This window comes from Dysidea avara, chromosome 1 (assembly GCF_963678975.1).
Source record: "Dysidea avara chromosome 1, odDysAvar1.4, whole genome shotgun sequence".
NCBI classification, from domain to species: domain Eukaryota; kingdom Metazoa; phylum Porifera; class Demospongiae; order Dictyoceratida; family Dysideidae; genus Dysidea; species Dysidea avara.
In genome coordinates, this window is record NC_089272.1 from 50,768,222 (window position 1) to 50,790,077 (window position 21,856).

Here is a 21,856-nt window from a genome sequence, read left to right on the forward strand (position 1 = left end):
TCCAAATTCCTATTACTTACCAAAAACACGACCAACAAGACACAATACCACCATCTTCACTATATTTTACCTACCGCATCCACCACGGCATACCAAAACAGCTATTTCTCAAGAACAATAAACGAGTGGAACATACTACCAACCGATACAATTGAAATTGCAGATACTGATCTATTTACAGCTAGACTCCAATCATATTATTGTACCTAATGTATTTGTTTATGTGATTCCTGAGCACACCAGCAGGGCTGACTGCTCAGTAAACAATAATAATAATAATAATAATAATAATGAAGAGCGGCTTGCTGGAGACTCCAGGCGTAGCAAGAAGCTGTTCCCGTGTGTGAAGAAGAGAAAACAGAGCTTCTTTGTGTTTTGAACAGCGTTTATGACATGTTATTTTGACAATTTGGTGATTGCGGTTAATAGGAATTTGTGTGGTTATTATATCAATAATGTTGGGCGCACGCAATCTTTGCACATGTTTACTAAAAATAAAACTAGTTTTTATTATTATTATTAGCACTTTACAGTGACCAGCACTGAAGGTCTGACAGCAACATGTGCTGCAGCCTTAGGATTACTTAACCTAATTTCAGGGACTTAGACCTAATGACTTGACTTACTGACTGACTGAAAAGGTGTAACAGAAAAGGGGCCAAAGTAAGGAAAAAAAAATCCCTCCAACCCCAGGATTCGAACTGCAGGTCACCCAGTGATAGCCATAAAAGCTTCAAATTTTGCACGGAGATAGGCAGATAAATTCTCTACAGGACTATGAAAAGATTTTGTCCGTATCACTATGAGTTCGCGAGTAATGGCGATGGAAACGCGAGGGTTTGGTTAGTGAAACACACTTTCAGGGCTTACTTATTATCAATGTAAGCTATGGATTAATACTTTTCATAGATATGTCAGTGAGTTGTAACCTTTAGTATATTTAGCGCAATTTCCAGCGCTCTAGTGGTAAAGATGAAGGACTAGTTTCGATTTAAGCGCTCTGGAAAGAATTTCACGTAGCTATAGAACGGTAAAGGCTAGTGAAATTCTGTTTGGTTTGTGTTGAAGAGAAGGGGAACCACTACCAATATAAGTGCCATATATGGATTCATTTTACACGTTGTCTGGTTATAAGAGGCAGTACAAAATCATGCATTGTATGGCTTCAAATATCCGCGAGCACCCTTAATCACCCACTGGAGGTGCCACTGACAACTTGTAAGGGCAATTTTAGCAATGGTAAGTTACAAGCTTCAATTTGAGAAAGCGTTCCGTTCCGTGGTTTAGTCCATCGTTCCGTTCCTTAGAATAGACCCCACCAAGATTGGAATCCAAGTAAGCGCGTTTCCCGAGAAAAAAAAAATGGACAGTGCTAGGGAAAGCGATCGTCTTCAACATCTTTATCTTACTGGAGTGAGGCCAAACGGCAACAACATTGGCGTGGGTGCTTATGGAAGAGTTTTCGAGGTCGAATTTTGTGGAACCTTGTATGCAGCGAAAGAAATTCACTCCGTTCTGATAGAAGAAGTGGGGCGAGAAGGATTCGAAAGAATGAAGAAGATGTTTATTGAGGAATGTCATCAAAGTAGTGTTCTTGGACATCAGAATGTAGTCCACGTGCTAGGGGTATACAATCCTGGTGGTGAGTCGCGATTACCAGTTCTAGTGATGGAGAGGATGCAGGAGAGCCTCACGTCACTGGTGGAAAAGTACCCAAACATTCCAATGTGTGTGAAGTTGTCTATGTTACTGGATGTGTCTAGAGGATTGTGGTACCTCCACAGTCATAATCCTCCCATCGTCCACCGAGATATTTCCCCCAATAATATCTTATTGACTAGTCAGTTTGTGGCAAAAATCAGTGACCTAGGAGTAGCCAAAGTGATAAGACCAAACAGCAAGAAGACAAAGACTCGTGCTCCAGGAACGGTGGATTTCATGGGACCAGAAGCTTTAGCAGAGATCCCAGAGTATGGTCCTCCCCTTGATATGTTCTCTTACGGTGGAGTGATACTTCATGTGGTGAATCAAGAATGGCCTAAACCACTACATTATGTGGTGACTGATCCTAAGACTAGAAAACTGGTGGCTTTATCAGAAGTAGAACGACGTCAAGAACATGCAGAGAAGATGAGAGGAGCTCCAGCAGACCTAAGACGTTTAGTTGAACAATGTTTTCACAATGATCCAAATAGACGTCCTCCAATATCAGATGTATCAGAGAGGATGAGGAGGATGAAAGTAGCAGAGAATGTGAGTGTGACCATGAACCCTATAACATGGCAGATCAAACCAAGAACCGAAATTCTGAGGAATGAACCATTGGTAAGAATTATATTTACGTACTTATTATAGTCTTATTATTTTTTACAGATTACTTTGCAAACAGATATATTCAATAAAAGAGTGATGGTAAAATGGGAAGAGGTAGCTCCTCTACCAGTGGGTCGATCAGCACATACAGCAGTATTACTACATGGATCAGTTTATGTTGGTGGAGGATTTGAGGGGAAAAGCAATGTAGAGAGGAAGGACTGCTACAGACTTGATATTTACAATATTTATGCCAATCGATGGGACCCTTCTCCTATCACCACACCACACTGTTGGTTTGCTATGACTGTACTGGATGATAAACTGATCATTGCTGGAGGTAGAACAAAGAGTAGTAGTAATACTAACAAGGTATTTGTTCTTTACCGTGGGCAATGGAAGGACTACAGTGAAATGCCAACTGCTAGAGCTGGTGCAGCTGCTGTTGGATATAAGTCAATGATAATTGTGGCAGGAGGAGAAGTACTGGTTAAAGATAATTTTACTGTATTAGCTACCACTGAACTACTAGACACTACTAATGGATGTTGGTACACTTGTGATGACCTCCCTGTAGCACACTTGCAGCTCAAGAGTAAAATTATTAACAACACACTTTACCTGTTAGGTGGAATTAATGGAGATGCTATCCCATCCTCACAAGTGTTCACTGCTTCACTAGACAACCTCTCAAGTCGCCAGGTGAAGTGGCAGTCTCTCCCAGACACTCCATGGTGTTGTTCAACCCCTGTTGTTCTGTACAACAATTTCCTGTTAACAGTCGGAGGAAGACAACCATCTGATGTGACCAGTAAGACTAATGAGGTGTGTGCTTTCAACCCATCAACTGGTTTATGGAAAGAATTAGCAAATATTCCAACAGCAAGAACTTTTCCAGGAATAGCAAATGTGGCTGATGATACGTTGATTATGATGGGTGGGGCTACTATTGAAACAGAATATTCATATTGTACATACGTTGGTCAGTGCATAGTTAAGTAATATTTCATTATTCTAACTATATATCTATCCTGCAATATTTTTGGTCAGTAATACCAATTTTAATGTTTAGCTACCAAGCAGGCTTGGTGGGTGCTACTGTGCATAAAGGGAAATCTGAAAGGTTGTATGCAAACTTGAAAAGCATATGCTAAACCTCTACCATACATTTTTACATTTTTGTACCACTATTTGCAGCACTAACTAACCTTGGTCATTCATATAACAAGAGAGACTTACCTTCCGCCATCGCACATGCATCATGGTATAAATTCCTGTAATGGTTGCATTTGTATCATGTTCAGATGAAAGATGAGTTAGCTATCCATAGCAAAAGGCACATTTTAAATGTTATGGTGCATGTGCCACTCCCTTGTGTACATATTCTTTCAACCCACCATAAATTAATTTTGACAGTGGTGTTCATTGAACATACTAGCTATAGGCACCTTAGCCATAATTCAAACATTTTTGGTGTATTTTATGGCTGTGTATATTAAACAAATTGCTACCCACATAGGCATAACATAAGGGGAACATGGCAAGTTAAGTGGGTTAGAGCCCCTCTACTTTTAGAGATCAAGATACTCTAATAAAACAGTTAAGAGTAGCATATTATAAGGCATGTATAGAGGGACAAGGTGAAAGGAAGTGCCAATTGAATTCCCATCAAAAATTCCCCTCCAAAATAATATCTATAACACATACCACTGGATATACCCAAGTAGTCATCCATCACAAATTGAGTCAAACCAGATCTATACAGATATTATAAGTAAACAACTTTTATTTCAAAAGACTTCCAAGAATCTGGAATTATCTTACAGTAATGCATTAGAATACACAGATCTCATGCAGCCTCCTCACAATCAACGTGCATATTTGGATTCAACAATGAAGTGCAACTTTCTTTTTGTGTCCTTATATAATATTATAGCAAAATGTGGGGCTGCTTTTGGCCTGTTTTCCTCGGTAAACCAGAATGCCATGATCTTGTTTCTTGATTCTACCAAAGGTTCTTAGTCACCGATCATGTACTCTTGACTAAACTTCACCGTGGTCCACAGCTAACCTGAATATTGAAGGAGTTACTACCACCACCACTATGTAGGAGCTATAGTACTCTGGATTTCATGCATGCATGGAGTGCCGCTATATGAAGTTTGGCTTCGAGATATCAATTTTTGGCCACAATTTTCAAGTGTTGTATATGTGATTATAGCTGTGAATGTTCTGCATGTTAGAGAGTAATTCATTCACACATGCATTAAAACTATTTGTTTGTTATTGGTCAAAGCAGTCTACCAGCTAGTAGCTATTGTTTTATGAATGTCTGTTGATTGAATTTGTATCTGTAAATCTATGTGCATGAACACACGTATTTCACACATCTTTAAAGGACAGTATACAGTGTGACCAAGAAACGTACTTGACATTCCTATATTAGAGCAATGAGTTAAGTGAAAAAGATCAATACACTTGATACACTAATAAAGCAGTCAGGCAATATTAACTACTCTAATAGAACAGTCACTTAGCTGTAGTGGAAACCCTTTTTTTTAAATTCCTGCATATACCTCTGAAACATCCAATTTGTATTGAAAACTGTTCATAGTAAGTAAACTATGTCTAGGGCAATGTGCAGGTCAAGGTTGTTGCTCGAAATCCAGACAAATTTCATGTATTACTGACCAGTCCCTAAAATACTTTGATGAATTACTACCAACACCAACACTTAGGGGTACTCATTGGCTATCAGCAGACCCATAGCAAAGTACTATTATTTGCAGTTACACAATCTTTGAGTTGCAACTTAAATCCGCCATAGCAAGGCAAACATAAAAGATCTCTGGTTAAATTTGGAGGTTTAATTATTCTGTATTTATACACCAATTGTCATATATATAATTAGGTTTAGCAGCTTACGAGAATAAGCTGATTAGCTCCTGTCCAAGATAAGAGGTGGTGACATGCCTGCATATTTCCAATCACAGCCACCTGCAGATGAGATGTAAGGAAATCAACTATGGCTCTGCTGATAGCCTACAAATAATGTTATAGTGTTGGTAGTAAGCCATCAAAGTATTTGATGTAGGACTACACTGGCCAGTGTCTGAGAATACACGATTTGTCTTAGAATACAGGATTTTGAGCAACAACTTTGATCCAGTCTAGCACAACAACTAAATAAGACACTTTTTAAGATTTTAGACTCAAATTCAGAAAAGTCTATAGGCTTTATGCAAGGTACATGATTCCACCCAGCATGCAGTTTTCGAGAACAAGTGTCTGAGTATACATGGTGTCCGAGAATAGATAGATTACTCTACTACTGTTAATCCATTATATTTATTACAAAATTGACATCCCAGCTTTTCAAAAATTATCAGTGTGAACCAGTCCTGTGTAATTTATTGTTATGAATGTCATGCCATTTTACAATAAGTTTATGTAATACTTGGTTGCTAGCAAATTCCAATCCACACTGTGTTCTGAGGCACATCATTAACCATCCCTCCCATCACAACTATTGTATGATCATCCAAGCTCACTATCTCTGGAGTGCTCCTTGGGGATGGGATGACATCTAATACCTCCCATGAACTGGTAGCTGTGTTCAGGGCATACACATCAGTACACTGGTATGACTTTTCATCTGCACGTGTCTGCTTTCCACCTACTACCAGCAAGTATTCCTTGTACAGTCCAACAGGGATGGAATTAGCATGAGGAGTATTGGTCCAGTCAAGTTGTTGATTTTTCTCAGGGTTTGCTAGTGAAGCAGAAAAGACTTCCAGTGATGATTGTACTCTCACCTGTTAGATATAGAGTATCATCCACTATAACACAAGACAACTGATAATGTGGTTCAGGTGGGCTATTACAAGTATGCCATTGGTTTGTGGTACTGTCTAACACTTCAACATTACCTTTGACTGCACACTGACCACCGATCACAATCAACATTGACTGATATCCAACAGCAACAAGCAGTGCTCTGGCGTGAGGCATTGTAGAAATCTGTTTCCATTTGCCATCAAGAAGAATGCATACTTCATTGGTGGTTGAAATTGGTTGAAGTTTTCGTTGATCAGTTACACCACCTGCTAATAGTAAGCTGTCATTTAGTACAGTCATTCCATACAGAGCTTGGTGGGTCTTAATAGGAGATGGGTCCCACATCTGATTACCAATGTCATACACAAAGATGCTAAAGGAAGATGACAAACTGATATCTAGGTATCCACCATAATAAATCTTTCGATAGTGCACCACAGCTGTTCCAGATGACAGAGGAACTGGTAGGGGATTAGTCTCTTTCCATGTAATGTGAATAGCTTCACCAGATGGGTCTACAATAGCTGGTTTCTTTTCCATTGCTAGTTGTTTCTAACAGAAAAAGCATGAATGCATACAAAATTTCTATAAAGTACACAGTAACGTTTTCCAGTTAGCTACAGTGAAACCTGTATGATTATTTGAGTCAAAATATTAAGCAGGTACTATTGCATCTTGTTGCTATTACTTTGACTGGTAGGTTACAATAGGTGATTTGTACTAAATACCATAAACTATAAACAAAAAGTTTGGCATGGGTGTGCTTGCCGATTAAGCAGTGACATAACTCCCACAATTATCTCATACTTATTTACGTAGTAGTAGGGCAGTATCGATTCCACTTCACTGATATTCCAAATCTAAGTACTCAGATGGGAAGTATCTGCAAGTACAAGCACCAATACTACGTAGCTTAAACTGGCTACTTCAGAGTGCACACATCTATTGGTAACACCATCATGAACCACGATTATAATAGGGATCGCCCATGTTTTTTGCAAAAATCCTAATAGAACACACACCTAAAAACCACCTTGAAAAGCATCCTTCAACTCAAAACAACCCTCTGGTAGTTCTTTGCAATGAGTATAGGTCCAGTAGTAAGTATCAAGTGAAAAGGAAACAGTATGTGTATTTCAAACAACACTCAAATTTGCAGTGTTGGGCAAGTTACTTTGTAAAAGTAACTAGTTACATATTACATATTACTTGCAACTGAACTATTTAGTTACAGTTACATATTACCCATAAAATAAAGTAACTGTAATAATATTACATATTATATTACTTTGTGTCCACAGCCTTAAGCTGTCACGTGTGAAACTATCACCTTATCACGTGACATGATTGCGCTGTTGGACAATATGCAAATTTTGGTTATAAGTAAGAAGCTGGTGAATAAGCTTCATTCAGTAGGCCTCGTTACTTCGCTGTGGCTGAGCATTACTCAGAGGATAACTAACGAGATTAGTAACTTCGTTACTTGTAGTAATAATATTACGTAATATTAGATTCGTTACAGTAACTATATTACTTAGGTAACGCGTTACATTTGTAAGTAAAGTAGCTTGCGTTATATTACCTGTTTTTATAGCGTATTTCGTTATATTACTTAGTTACCACAAAAGTAATAATATTACGTAACGCGTTACATAAGTAGCGCTTTACTCCCAACACTGCAAATTTGCCAGTTTGTTCATATTATTATTCTTATTATTCATAATATTATTCTTATTATTCTTTCACAGGCATAGCGAAGTTTACAAGGAGGATCCTGGGATAAAAAGTAGCAAGGCTTGCTGAATGGATCATTGTGCGTGTCCATGACCTATTGTTCATTTCGTCTTCAGATGGAAACAGCACAAACCGGGCCGTTTCTTCTTGCCAAAATGCCATTACGCTCGAGAAGCCATACAAGACCACGCTCAGAGTTAAGTTTTATGGTGTGCGCTACTTGTGGCTAATAGAATCCATCTTTATTAAACTCAGTATAGGCCAGGAAGCTTAATCTGGGCTGATGACTTTGTTGCAAGGTGGTTTTTTTTCGCTCCGTGATTATTGTACGTGGGCGGGTTATCCAGATTAAATACTCTAATACAGCAGTCACTTAAATACTCTAATAATGCAGTCAAGTGTATAACTACAATCCTTGCACTGAATTTGACAGCTATTAAAGGCACCAGTAATGTAAATTGTAGCTCATATTAGGAGACTCTCAGTCTGTATGCACATTCCAATTTGATCAGTTTCATGTGTGTACTGAAATGTTGACAGTGTTACTATGCAGAATGCAAAATTACACTATTCACAACAGTCTTTATTATCAATAAAAGAAATTTCATAATCCATTACTGGATTAATTAAAAAGTACACAAACTAGATGAATTAAAAATTGGAAATTTTAAAATGAGAATAGGGATCGCTGAAAAAAGCCACAAAACAAGAAGGGATCGCTGGGGTGGTAATGTAAACCACAAATCCCTACTCACTTCAAAATGACAGAGCATGTAACTAAAGATTTATGACAGAGTCAAAATAGGGATTTGTGGTTTACATTACCACCCCAGCGATCCCTTCTTGTTTTGTGGCTTTTTTCAGCGATCCCTATTCTCATTTTAAAATTTCCAATTTTTAATTCATCTAGTATATATTGTATTTCGTGATATTCTCGTACAAGTTTTTTATGATTCATGTTTATGATGAAGTAGCCAATCAAGATTCACAGAGAAAGAAGTCACTGAAATACAAAACAGTTTAATGGGTAGTCCAGTATTCTTCTGTACTTTAGCTGGAGAAGTGTAGATAATATCTTACAAAAACACAAAATTAATGTTCTAATAAAACAGTAATTTCTACGTGATTGCTCTATTAGAGTTATTGACTGTTCTGTTAGAGTATATTGCTTTTTTCTCAGTAAAGCGTTTTCACAGGTAAGTTTTAGCACAGATCAGTAATTTTGCTGGTAGTTATTAATGTTAAGACATCCATTGTGGTAGTAAAATAAGCAAGTACAAACGAGCATTATTTTATTCTCGCATGTGATAAGAATTGGTATCTGCAACAATAAAATGGCCGATTCCGATACTTTATGAAAACAGCAGTATTGGTCCGATGCTGATACTAGAATTGGTGCAGCCCTATATATGTAGTAGCCAATACTAGTACATTTACAACACATAGTTTTATCAATGACCATACCCTCAATGATGTTATCACTTGGTCCTGCTTAACAACTCTTTGCTGTGCTTCGTGTATATCACTAGCCATCTGTACCACTTCACTAATCTTCTTTCTACTAGCAGCGATTGTAGAATCATCTTCCAGATTCAGTCTCCACAATACGTTGTCAATTCCAGTAAATGGCTCACAAATAATAGCCTCTGTGAACACTTTCCATGGTGGGACGTCTGGTAGGGTCATCTGATAAACAAGCTTCTACCAGAGGTAGTAAAGCCACCTCAAGCTCTGCGATATTGTTTAAATACCCCTGATATTTTAGTTCAGAAATCAAATTTTGTTTACAATGAACCTCGTTGCTATACAGTGGCTTGGCAGCTCTTGATTCACCACATGAAGAATCACTCTGCCATAAGAGAAGACATCAATGGGAACACTAGTGTTGTACTCTGTAAGTGTCTCCTGCAAAGCTTCCTGTGCTTTAGATTGAGGAGCGGAACCAATAGCCATATCAAATACTCTGGGGATGGAAATTTTTATTTCCAACTGATCATCCAAAACGAGGCTATTACAGGACAGTCTCCCACGGACAATGGGAGGATTACGACTGTGAAGATACCACAACCCCCTGGACACACCCAGTAATATGGAAAGCTTGACGTGCAGTAGTACATTCGGTTGAGATTCTACCAATGACGTAACCGTCTCGTGCACCATCTCGGTTACCAGAAGTTGCTTGCTTGATTCTGAGTGAAGGAATTTCAAAATGTTCGGATGACAAAGATTAATAGTTTGGTATTTCAGCTGTTCTTCGAGGCCTCCTTCAATTTGCTTAGCGTTAAAACGATCATGTATCATGCGAGGTATCGTGAAAGCAGCACACTGAGCCCCGTAGTATCGCACCTCTCCATAACTTTCCCATGCTCCCCATCCATTATTTCCCTTTCAGTATGTTCAATAGCGTTAAGAACGAATCGTTCACCGGTATCATAGATCCTTTATATCTATGCCGGTATCGTGGTGTGCCATACCTGAACTCCCTTGATCACGTGACTTAAAAAGCCATAATTAAAACAATCAACACTGTCTGGCTAGTTTAACCATATACAACGCACCAGTTATTACATGTATAAAAATGTTTATTATACCAAAAGGTCAATCACAGCTGTCATTTACTGATCCATAAATTGTCATAGTTGACTTCATTGTTAGCCCCTCCAATTACAAATATCTTTTTGCCATCACTAACTACTCCAGCACTGCTTCTTGCAGCAGGAATGGCACCAACTAGTTCCCAACGCCAAGTTGCCAGATTGAGGACATAGATGTCAGATGATCGGTGCCATTTACCATTAAATCTTTTCTTTCCTCCTATTGCTAACAGATGTTCATCATGAGCTACAACTGGATATGAACAAACTAACGGAGTCACTGGAAGATGATACCATTCAAGTATGTTATTTCCAAGAGAATCAAGTGAGATAGAAAAGACTGCTTGAGATGGGTGGTGATTTACACCACTTCCACCCAGTAGGTACAAAGTGTTACTGACTACAGTAGACATCAATCGAACCTGGGGCTCAGGGAGGTTGGTACAGATTTGCCATTGGCCAGTGGTGACTTCCGCGTCACTCTTCACTTCATCTCTATTGCCACTGCCCCCAATTACATGACTTAATTCCGAGACGCCTTGGGTGACAACAAAGTGGCATAAGCTACCCACTCCTCATCCAGCTAAAGCACACACTTTATCAGTTACAATTAATGGCCTCGTTTCAACCATTCCTCCGGCAATAACTATTTGGTCATTTACAATTGTCATACTAAAACAGCTGTGATACGAGAAAGGCTCCATTCCTCATTGTCAATGTTGTACATATTGATGCTAGTAGAGCAGCGGCAAAAATTATTGGCCTCATATATGCTACTGAGGTAAATCACTCCATTGTAGATGATGGCTGTGCAAACTGCTCTGGTCACAGGAACAGGTAACTCATCTTCCCAGTCAATCTGGATGGCTTTAGAGACTGAATCGGTAGCCAGTTTATCATCCCATGACAACTGGTGCTAATGAAAAGGTCAGCAATAAAAATTTGCACAAAAATATGTATTATTTAGACTTCCATATAATTACCAAATCTGTGATTTTTTTATTCAACCTTGAAAACATCCCCCCTCGAAATATTTAGCTATATGGTATATCCTTCTATGGTTTAAATGATAAAACCATTACACACCACTGACATAATTTTATGCCCATAAGATCAAGACAATAAAATTGCCTTAGAACAAACATGCAGGATGCTGTATACAATGATGATGTTGAGTCAAGTAGCTAATATTTCCAATATTCTATAGTGGAGCCCCTTAAAAAGGACACCCTGAAATGTGGAACACTCGATAATCAGGACACTTATTCATGGTCCTATTTGCATCAACAGCGCCATTACCTATTAAAGCTTCTGGAGCTTTAAAAGCATGTGTGTGATTGTATGACATTGTTTCTCTGTCAGTATGGTCAAGTTGTAATATTCTACCAAAGCCAACATTTCAGTCCAATTTTTGCTACTAAATGATTTGTCAAGAGCACATCTGCAGGTGTCAGGTCTCCATGTACAATGGATGGATTATGGCTGTGAAGGTACCACAATCCTCTAGACACATCTAGCAACACAGATAATTTGACATACAATGGTATAGTGGATTTGGCAAGTATCAACCAGGCTAGAGTCTTGTGCCAAATCTCTGTGATAATAAGTGGCTGCTGCTTGTTCAAGTAGCACACACCAAGAAATCTCAACACATTTAGATGGCACACATCACTGTTATAATAATGTTTGCGCTCCAGTACACCTTCAATCTGTTTAACTTTCCGATCGTCAGTCGCTCGTGAATGTTTACTCCTGCAGTTGCAGGGAACTCCGTAGTAGCTCACTTCAGTCACTAATCCATAATCTCCGTCTACTAGTTTTCTCCCCGTATCTCGAACATTGCTGAGGACCAGAATTCAGAAAAACCAAGGTAGAAACGAGTGCTAGCAGAAACCCACTTACAAGGCTAGGCGCTTGTACTTGTATAACGCGCTTCTTAATTTTATTTACTAGTCTACCATATACACTAGCACTAAATTTTCGAGGTTGAGCAATGTAAAACTAAAAATTTCGCGGATTTGCAAACAATCCCATATGGAGGTCTAAATTTTTCAAGGATACAATTTTCACTGAAAACTCCAGAAACCTTTTTCCAACCTTGAAATATTTAGGCTATAGCTACGATATGATCTCCAGCCTGTGTTTTTTGTTTTTTAGTACCGAAAATTTCAGAATCTTTGTAATACAGGAAGTCACCAGAAACGTTTTTACACACAGCTGGGTGGCTGGAGCATTGAGAGTAAATTTCTTCTCAAACATTTTGATCCCCTTCTTCCTTCCAAATGGATAGATCCATGCACCCCTGGGTATTTGTGTTTGTAAGTAGGACATTCCACTCTTGGTTATGCTAATGTATTATTTATTTATTTATTGGTTAGCAAAACCCATAAGGGTACAATGTTAATGTATAAAAAATCATGTAGCTATTCTTTATCCTCTGGTGTATATACCTTGTACAGCTTATCATGGGATAGTCAGTTTCACACACAAAGGACTAAGGGTCAACAGCTCCTTGGACTGGATATGCATGGATAGGGAAATCCCCATTTTCTGTAGCTGTATAATTTCATCACTTATAGTTTTGCAAATATGTAAATCTATTCCACACCGTAATGCAGCATTGAGTCACTGTGGTTTAATGCAGTTGCATGCATGAATGGAATTTTCAAAAATGAAGTGAAGAGTAGTAGTAGCCCAAGTGGTAGAGCATTTAGCCTGGTAATAAAAAGGTTCTAGATTTAATGCTTGGGATATCAATGGGACTGGCTGCTACTGTTGTTGCCTACCATGCCAAAAACTATAATTATGATTTCAGACTCAGGACCTTACCCATACCGTATGACAGGAAAAATTTGATTTAAGGAAAGGCTGACAAATCTAGGTATACCTCATCAGCATTGACGGATTAAATGTTGACAAAAATCAACAAATCATAGATGTCAACATGTACTTTAAGGGGCGTTTTATGGATGTTAGATGAATTAAAATAATTATAATGAATTTAACTGATTCATCAAAGTCATCCTCTTATTTTCTTTAGTCAAAATTTCCTATCATATGGTAGTATAATAACTGTACAATAACCCGGCATGCCAGTGTGTACATGCACATTACATAAATACAACAGTGATGTTATAGTAGTAGACAAACAGTAGTATAAGGAACTAAGCATACTGCATCCCCTGTTGACAAACTCTAAATACTTAGCTAAATCATAACAAATATTTACATGGTATTTAGACAGAAAACAAATAATCACTGCATTAAAGATATTACTTACTGCTATACAGTATACATACAAAGTATAGCTAAGTGCTACACATCTACAGTGAAGTAGTGAGGCCATTATCAAACATCAAGGGCGGCTTCAGGAATTTTGGTGGTAACAGGTTTCCAAAGTTTCTGTTGCATGTGCACATAAATTTAGGGGGTCTTGGGACATGTTTCCTGAGGAAATTTTTAAATTGTTATGTATTGTGATATTGAATCTGGTAACAATTTTCACTCAAAATGTCTTTAAAGCTGACATTTTAAACATATATGTTAGGAATTGATTAACATAGGTTGCTTTTGCTTGCTACTGCTGGCATAGTATCAATGGTGGGATAAATAGTTGAGAGGTGGAGCTATATTATGTAGTTTGAAGCACACAACAACATGGATGCCATTCTTGGGCATATCCCAAGAAAAAACACTCAGTGATACACTGTTTTGGTACAGGTGGCTTAAAAATAAATTGTGACTGTTCTATTAGGGTAGTTGACCGTTCTATTGGAGTATTTCGATCTGAACCTTTAATGGGTTTTTTCAAATCAACCTCCCCCCTTAATCCACCCCTGAGCATGTAGCACTCATTCTGTTATATCCTGATTGTTCTATTAGAGTATTTGAATGATTTACGCTGGAGATGTAAACAGGCACTGCCTAGTTCTCAACCTACAATGAGAACACTATGCTACCAAAAAGAAAAGACTATTATTCATCTTAATAATTTTTACACAGTACTTGGATGCAGATTTTTAGACAGGTGACCTGGTTGTACAGTTACAGCCAGGGGCAGGTTTCCTGGGGCTCTGGAAGCCCCCTTTGAAATTTCAACTTGTGGGCACACCAGCCTATCTTAGTTTGGCAGCACAATTATACACCCCTACTATACAGTACGATACTGTATGATAATTAATTTAAAACAGGGCAGGATAGTGTACACTGTAGTTACAGTGTAAGAAACTAACATTGATTTCTCAAAAACTAGATGAAGTGAGAGCAAGGGTAGTATGCAGTGAAACATCTTTATTAAGATCAAGATACTTCAATAGAGCAGTCAGATGTATTCTAATAGAGCAGTCAAAACTACTCTAATAGAACGTTCATAATGGAATACAATCTTTAATATTAAAGAATAACATAAATGTAAGACTAGCAATAATTAAAAAATGGTTCAGCAGCTAAACCTTAAATTATAAAGAATTCGGATAAATATGTCCTTAGATCACTACAATAGCTGGCAAGCCATATGCATAAACCATTAATGATATTTAGGACTAAAATGGAAGCACATTTTTAAACAGTTTATAAAATCCATGAAAATGTGAAAATTTCAAAGCATTTTAATCTTCAAAATCTGTCAGCAGTTGCTCCCAAACCTCTACACCTATACATATATCTCACTACCACTGAAATCGGTACAATGACGTTATTATACAGCTTTTACCTCAGTCATACAATTATTTGATGAGAAAATGGAGGTTTACTTTTTAAAAGTAATTGAAAATCTTCCTTAGAGAAGTCAACAGGGTTGGTGTTTAGCATATCGTACTGAAGGTGTTGAAGATAGAACTAGTATAACACCTTATGCTTGTTGTCCAAAGTGATATCTCTGGCTGGATACACATCCTACCTCATGCATTCAGTCATCCCAGAAACTGTAAGACACTTATTATTAAGTGATCAGAAAGGCTTACCATTGTGGCGACATTTCCTTTCATCCTAAACATCCACCCCCAGAAATCTACTTTATATTACAGCCACACAACAATAGTCATGTTGTTGGGAAAAATTTCTGACAAACCTGGTTGCTACCGAATTAACAGAAAACAAAACCCACAAGTCTTAATGCAAACACACACACACAAATTTGACCATTCCCTAATAACCAGCACACTATAGTTACAGTGCATATAAACACTCTATAGTCCAACTTATAGTATGTCTCTGTAGAGTGCTTTTCCCTATAAAAGATTTGGGTTCTAACATCTGGCATCTTATAGCAAGTACCAGGTATGCTAGGACAGTATATACATAAGCAATATAATATCTGATTGACTTACAGCTTAGTACTTTATGCATGCAGTAGTAAAACACAAAGTGGAGCATGTGTTTTCAAAGCTTATTGGCTCTGTCATTCTAGCGTACTACACCGTGGGTAATTGAACAATTACTTTCCATTTTAAATACACCATGGTCAGTCATTAACTGGGTTTGGGGCTTGCAATTTCTTCTTATGTACAGATACTATGATGATTATGGAAGATTAAAGTTATAATGTGTCGTATTGCAGACTTTATTCAACTATTTCAAATTAAAATACTCTAATAGAGTGTGCATTTTCGAGAATTTCTAATAGAACACACATAGAATGGTCTAGATTCTCCATTGGTATTTACTATTGACTGAAAACTGGAATTTCAGTGGTGAAGTATTTGTGAAGTTAGTATGGAGTCCCTGGTTTGAACCATGACAAACTTTCTTTGTCCCTTTTAAAATTCTCAATGATTGCTTTATAACTTCTATTCAAGTATTTCAACCCTGCAATTTTGGCTTTTTTCCTTTTAACTTTGTGGCTGTCCATACAATTCAGTTGTTTTGAACCACAAAAGGTTTGAGCTGTGATGGTTAACAGACTGATTTTAAAGTTGTGATTTACTTGCAGGCTTGGACTTTTAAAACACAAAAGAAATTCATGCAAAAACAATCAAACTGGTGTGGCCTTCAAAATCTGGATGAAAAAAGTTGTGAAAATCAAAGGTGCATGGTGGCCAAGAAATAGCTGCAATGATGTTAATTTAATAAATATCTAATCCAAAACAGCCAAGCTGTAAAAAAAGTGTGCGGCCCTCAGAAAGGCTATGATGAAAAAAGATGTGAAATCCAAGGTGGCGGCCAAGAAATGGCTGTGATGGTAGGTTAATGGTAAAAATTTTAATAACGGCAATTTAGATGAATTTTTTGCCTAGACCAAGCGGCACAAAAATTCACCTAAATTGTTGTTATTAAAATTTTTACCATTAACCTACCATCACAGCCATTTCGTGGCCGCCACCTTGGATTTCACATCTTTTTTCACCATAGCCTTTCTGAGGGCCGCACACTTTTTTTACAGCTTGGCTGTTTTGGATTAGATTTCATTTCTTTTTGTATTTGTATACCCCAAAGCCGGCCTATGGCCAGCTTTGAGACTTTTTTAACCTATGTTTTTTTCTTTACTACAGGAAGAAGAAAAGATGAAGTAGATGTACTTTAAATATTTTACCAGTAAATGTACAAATTATATATACTGTATAATACATATGTGACTGGATTTGCGAAAAGGGGTCTTCCACACACATCCAATTTGCCAAATTTGACAATTGATAACTTCAGATTGGAAAGAGCTATTGCCTTGAATTTTGGGCAGTGGTGAGCACCACTATAGCTGAATACATGGTGAAATTTTCAGGTTAATATGTTACTTGAACACTGAGTTATGGTCTCCAACGTTTACGGAATTGGATGTGTGTGGAAGACCCCTTTTCGCAAATCCGGCCACATATATTGATTACAGAAATCTCCATGGTGGTTTCTTTGTAACTGAACACTCTACAAGGTGACTTCTTCTAATTGCTCTCTCTACAGGGTGAATTGTTTGTAGCTGAACGATCTACAAGGTAACTTCTTCTAGCTGATCTCTCTACAGGGTGATGTATTTGTAGCTGAATTCTGTATAGGTGATTTGTTTGCAGCTGAGCTCTTTACAGAATGGTTTCTTTGTAGCTGAACTCTCTAAAAGGTAACTTCTTCTAACTGATCTTTCTACAGGGCAATTTGTTTCTGGCAGAATTTTCTACAGGGTGATTTCTTTGCAGCTGAACTCTCTACATGGTGGTTTCTTTGTAGCTGAACTCTCTACAAGGTAATTTCTTCTAGCTGATCTCTCTACAGGGAGATTTGTTTGTAGCTGAACTATCTACAAGGTAACTTCTTATAGCTGATCTCTCTACAGGGTGATTTGTTTGTAGTTGAATTCTGTACAGGTGATTTGTTTGCAGCTGAGCTCTTTACAAAATGGTTTCTTTGTAGCTGAACTTTCTCCAAGGTAACTTCTTCTAACTGATCTTTCTACAGGGTGATTTGATTGTAGCTGAACTATCTACAAGGTAATTTCTTCTAGCTGATCTCTTTACAGGGTGATTTGTTTGTAGCTGAATTCTGTACAAGTGATTTGTTTGCAGCTGAGCTCTTTACAGAATGGTTTCTTTGTAGCTGAACTCTCTACAGGGTGATTTGTTTGTAGCTGAAATCCCTACAAGGTAACTTCTTCTAGCTGATCTTTCTACAGGGCGATTTGTTTGTAGCTGAAATCTCTACAGGGTGTTTGTTTGCAGCTGAATTCTCTACATGGTGGTTTCTTTATAGCTGAACTCTCTACAAGGTGACTTCTTCTAGCTGATCTCTCCACAGGGTGATTTGTTTGTAGCTGAACTCTCTACAGGTGATTTGTTTGTAGCTGAACTCTCTACAAGGCGATATTTCTAGGTGATCTTTCTACAGGATTCCTTGTTTCTAACTGAACTCTCAACAGGGTGATCTGTTCATAGCTGAACCTTCTACTGGGTGATTTGTTTGCAGCTGAACTCTCTAATGGTGGTTTCTTTGTAGCTGAACTCTCTACAACGTGACTTCTTCTAGCTGAACTCTCTACAAGGTGACTTGTTTCTAGCTGATCTCTCTACAGGGTGACCTGAACTCTCTACAGGTGATTTGTTTGTAGCTGAACTCTCTACATGGTGGTTTTGTTGTAGCTGAACTCTCTACATGGTAACTTCTTCTAGCTGATCTTTTTACACTGCATATTTGTTTGTAGCTGAGTTCTCTACAGGGTGATTTGTTTGCAGCTGAACTCTCTACATGGGAGTTTCATTGTAGCTGAACTCTCTACAATGTGACTTCTTCTAGCTGAACTCTCTACAGGGTGACTAGCTGAACTCTCTATAGGTAATTTGTTTGCAGCTGAACTCTCTACATGGTGGTTTCTTTGTAGCTGAACTCTCTACAAGGTAACTTCTTCTAGCCGATCTTTCTACAAGGTGATTGAGTTTTTTGCAGCTGAACTCTTTACATGGTGGTTGCTTTGTAGCTGAACTCTCTAAAAGGTGACTTCTTCTAGCTGAACTCTCTACAGGATGATTTGTTTGTAGCTGAACTCTCTACGTGGTAGTTTCTTTGTAGCTGAACTCTCTACAATGTGACTTCTTCTAGCTGAACTCTCTACAGGGTGACTTGTTTTTAGCTGATCTCTCTACAGGGTGACTTGTTTCTAGCTGAACTCTCTACAGGTGATTTGTTTGCAGCTGAACTCTCTACATGGTGGTTTCTTTGTAGCTGAACTCTCTACAAGGTAACTTCTTCTAGCTGATCTTTCTACAAGGTGATTTGTTTGTAGCTGAATTCTCTACAGGGTGATTTATTTGCAGCTTAACTCTCTACAAGGTGACTTCTTCTAGCTGAACTCTCAACAGAGTGATTGATTTTTTTTGCAGCTGAACTCTCTACATGGTGGTTTCTTTGTAACTGAACTCTCTACAGGGTGATTTGTTTGTAGCTGAACATTCTACAGGGTGATTTGTTTGTAGCTGAACTCTCTACAGGGTGATCTGTTCATAGCTGAACTCCCTATAAGGTAACTTCTTCTAGCTAATCTTTCTACAGGGCGATTTGTTTGTAGCTGAGTTCTCTACAGGGTGATTTGTTTGCAGCTGAACTCTACATGGTAGTTTCTTTGTAGCTCTACAATGTGACTTCTTCTAGCTGAACTCTCTACAAGGTGACTTGTTTCTAGCTGATCTCTCTACAGGGTGACTTGTTTCTAGCTGACCTCTCTACAGGTGATTTGTTTGCAGCTGAACTCTCTACATGGTTTATTTCTTTGTAACTGAACTCCCTGCAAGGTGACTTCTTCTAGCTGATCTCTCTACAGGGAGATTTGTTTGTAGCTTAACTCTCTACAGGTGATTTGTTTGCAGCTGAACTCTCTACATGATGGTTTCTTTGTAGCTGAACTCTCTACAAGGTAATTTCTTCTAGCTGATCTCTCTACAGGCTGATTTGTTTGTAGCTGAACTCTCTACATGATGGTTTCTTTGTAGCTGAACTCTCTACAAGGTGATTTCTTCTATAGCTGATCTCTCTACAGGGTCATTTGTTTGTAGTTGAACTCTCTACATGATAGTTTCTTTGTAGCTGAACTCTCTACAAGGTGATTTATTATTATTAACACTTTACAGTGACCAGCACTGAAGGTCTACAACAACATGTGCTGCAGCCTTAGGATTACCTAACCTAGTTTCAAGGACTTAGACTTAATGACTTATACAGTAACTGGAAAGGTGTAACAGAAAATTTCTTCTATAGCTGATCTTTCTACAGGGTGATTTGTTTGTACCTGAACTATCTACATGATGGTTTCTTTGTAGCTGAACTCTCTACAAGGTAACTTCTTCTAGCTGATCTCTCTACAGGACAATTTGTTTGTACCTGAACTCCCACATGATTGTTTCTTTGTAGCTGAACTCTCTACAAGGTAATTTCTTCTAGCTGATCTCTCTACAGGCCGATTTGTTTGTAGCTGAACTCTCTACATGATGGTTTCTTTGTAGCTGAACTCTCTACAAGGTGATTTCTTCTATAGCTGATCTCTCTACAGGGTGATTTGTTTGTAGTTGAACTCTCTACATGATAGTTTCTTTGTAGCTGAACTCTCTACAAAGTGATTTCTTCTATAGCTGATCTTTCTACAGGGTGATTTGTTTGTACCTGAACTATCTACATGATGGTTTCTTTGTAGCTGAACTCTCTACAAGGTAACTTCTTCTAGCTGATCTCTCTACAGGACAATTTGTTTGTACCTGAACTCTCACATGATTGTTTCTTTGTAGCTGAACTCTCTACAAGGTAATTTCTTCTAGCTGATCTCTCTACAGGCCGATTTGTTTGTAGCTGAACTCTCTACATGATGGTTTCTTTGTAGCTGAACTCTCTACAAGGTGATTTCTTCTATAGCTGATCTCTCTACAGGGTGATTTGTTTGTAGTTGAACTCTCTACATGATAGTTTCTTTGTAGCTGAACTCTCTACAAAGTGATTTCTTCTATAGCTGATCTTTCTACAGGGTGATTTGTTTGTACCTGAACTATCTACATGATGGTTTCTTTGTAGCTGAACTCTCTACAAGGTAACTTCTTCTAGCTGATCTCTCTACAGGACAATTTGTTTGTACCTGAACTCTCACATGATTGTTTCTTTGAAGCTGAACTCTCTACAAGATGATTTCTTCTAGCTGATCTTTCCACAGGGTGATTTGTTTGTAGCTGAACTCTCTACAAGGTAACTTCTTCTAGCTGATCTCTTTACAGGGTGAATTGTTTGTAGCTGAACGATCTACAAGGTAACTTCTTCTAACTGATCTCTCTACAGGGTGATTTGTCTGTAGCTGAACTCTCTACAAGGAAACCTCTTTTAACTGAGCTCTGTACAGGGTGAATTGTTTGTAGCTGAACTATCTACAAGGTAACTTCTTCTAGCTGATCTCTCTACAGGATGATTTGTTTGTAGCTGAACTATCTACAAGGTAACTTCTTCTAGCTGATCTCTCTACAGGGTGATTTGTTTGTAGCTGAATTCTGTATAGGTGATTTGTTTGCAGCTGAGCTCTTTACACAATGGTTTCTTTGTAGCTGAACTCTCTACAAGGTAACTTCTTCTAGCTGATGTATCTACAGGGTCACTAGTTTGTAGCTGAATTCTCTACATGGTGGTTTCTTTGTAACTGAACTATCTATAAGGTGACATCTTCTAGCTGATCTTTCAACAGGGTGATTTGTTTGTAACTGAACTCTCTACAAGAAAACTTCTTCTAACTGATGTCTGAACAGGGTGAATTGTTTGTAGCTGAACTCTCTACAGGGTGATTTGTTTGTAGCTGATCTCTATACAGGCTACTTATTTCTAACTGATCTCTTGAATTCTGTTCAGGGTGACTGCTCTATTAGGATGACTGCTCTATTAGAGTATCTCGATCTCGCACTTGCTACACCAAGTTGGATTTCGTGTTATAACTCCGCGGC

At 38.1% G+C, this 21,856-nt stretch overlaps 1 protein-coding gene across 1 annotated transcript; it reads left to right on the top strand.

The window, feature by feature from the left end:
- The first annotated feature begins 555 nt into the window (after positions 1–555).
- On the top strand, positions 556–3,375 carry LOC136268000 (uncharacterized). The gene is made up of 3 exons (XM_066063226.1): positions 556–1,239; positions 1,308–2,325; positions 2,374–3,375. The coding sequence occupies exons 2-3, from the start codon at positions 1,363–1,365 to the stop codon at positions 3,313–3,315; spliced, it is 1,905 nt and encodes a 634-aa protein (XP_065919298.1). The 5' UTR covers positions 556–1,239; positions 1,308–1,362; the 3' UTR covers positions 3,316–3,375.
- Positions 3,376–21,856: the final 18,481 nt, after the last annotated feature.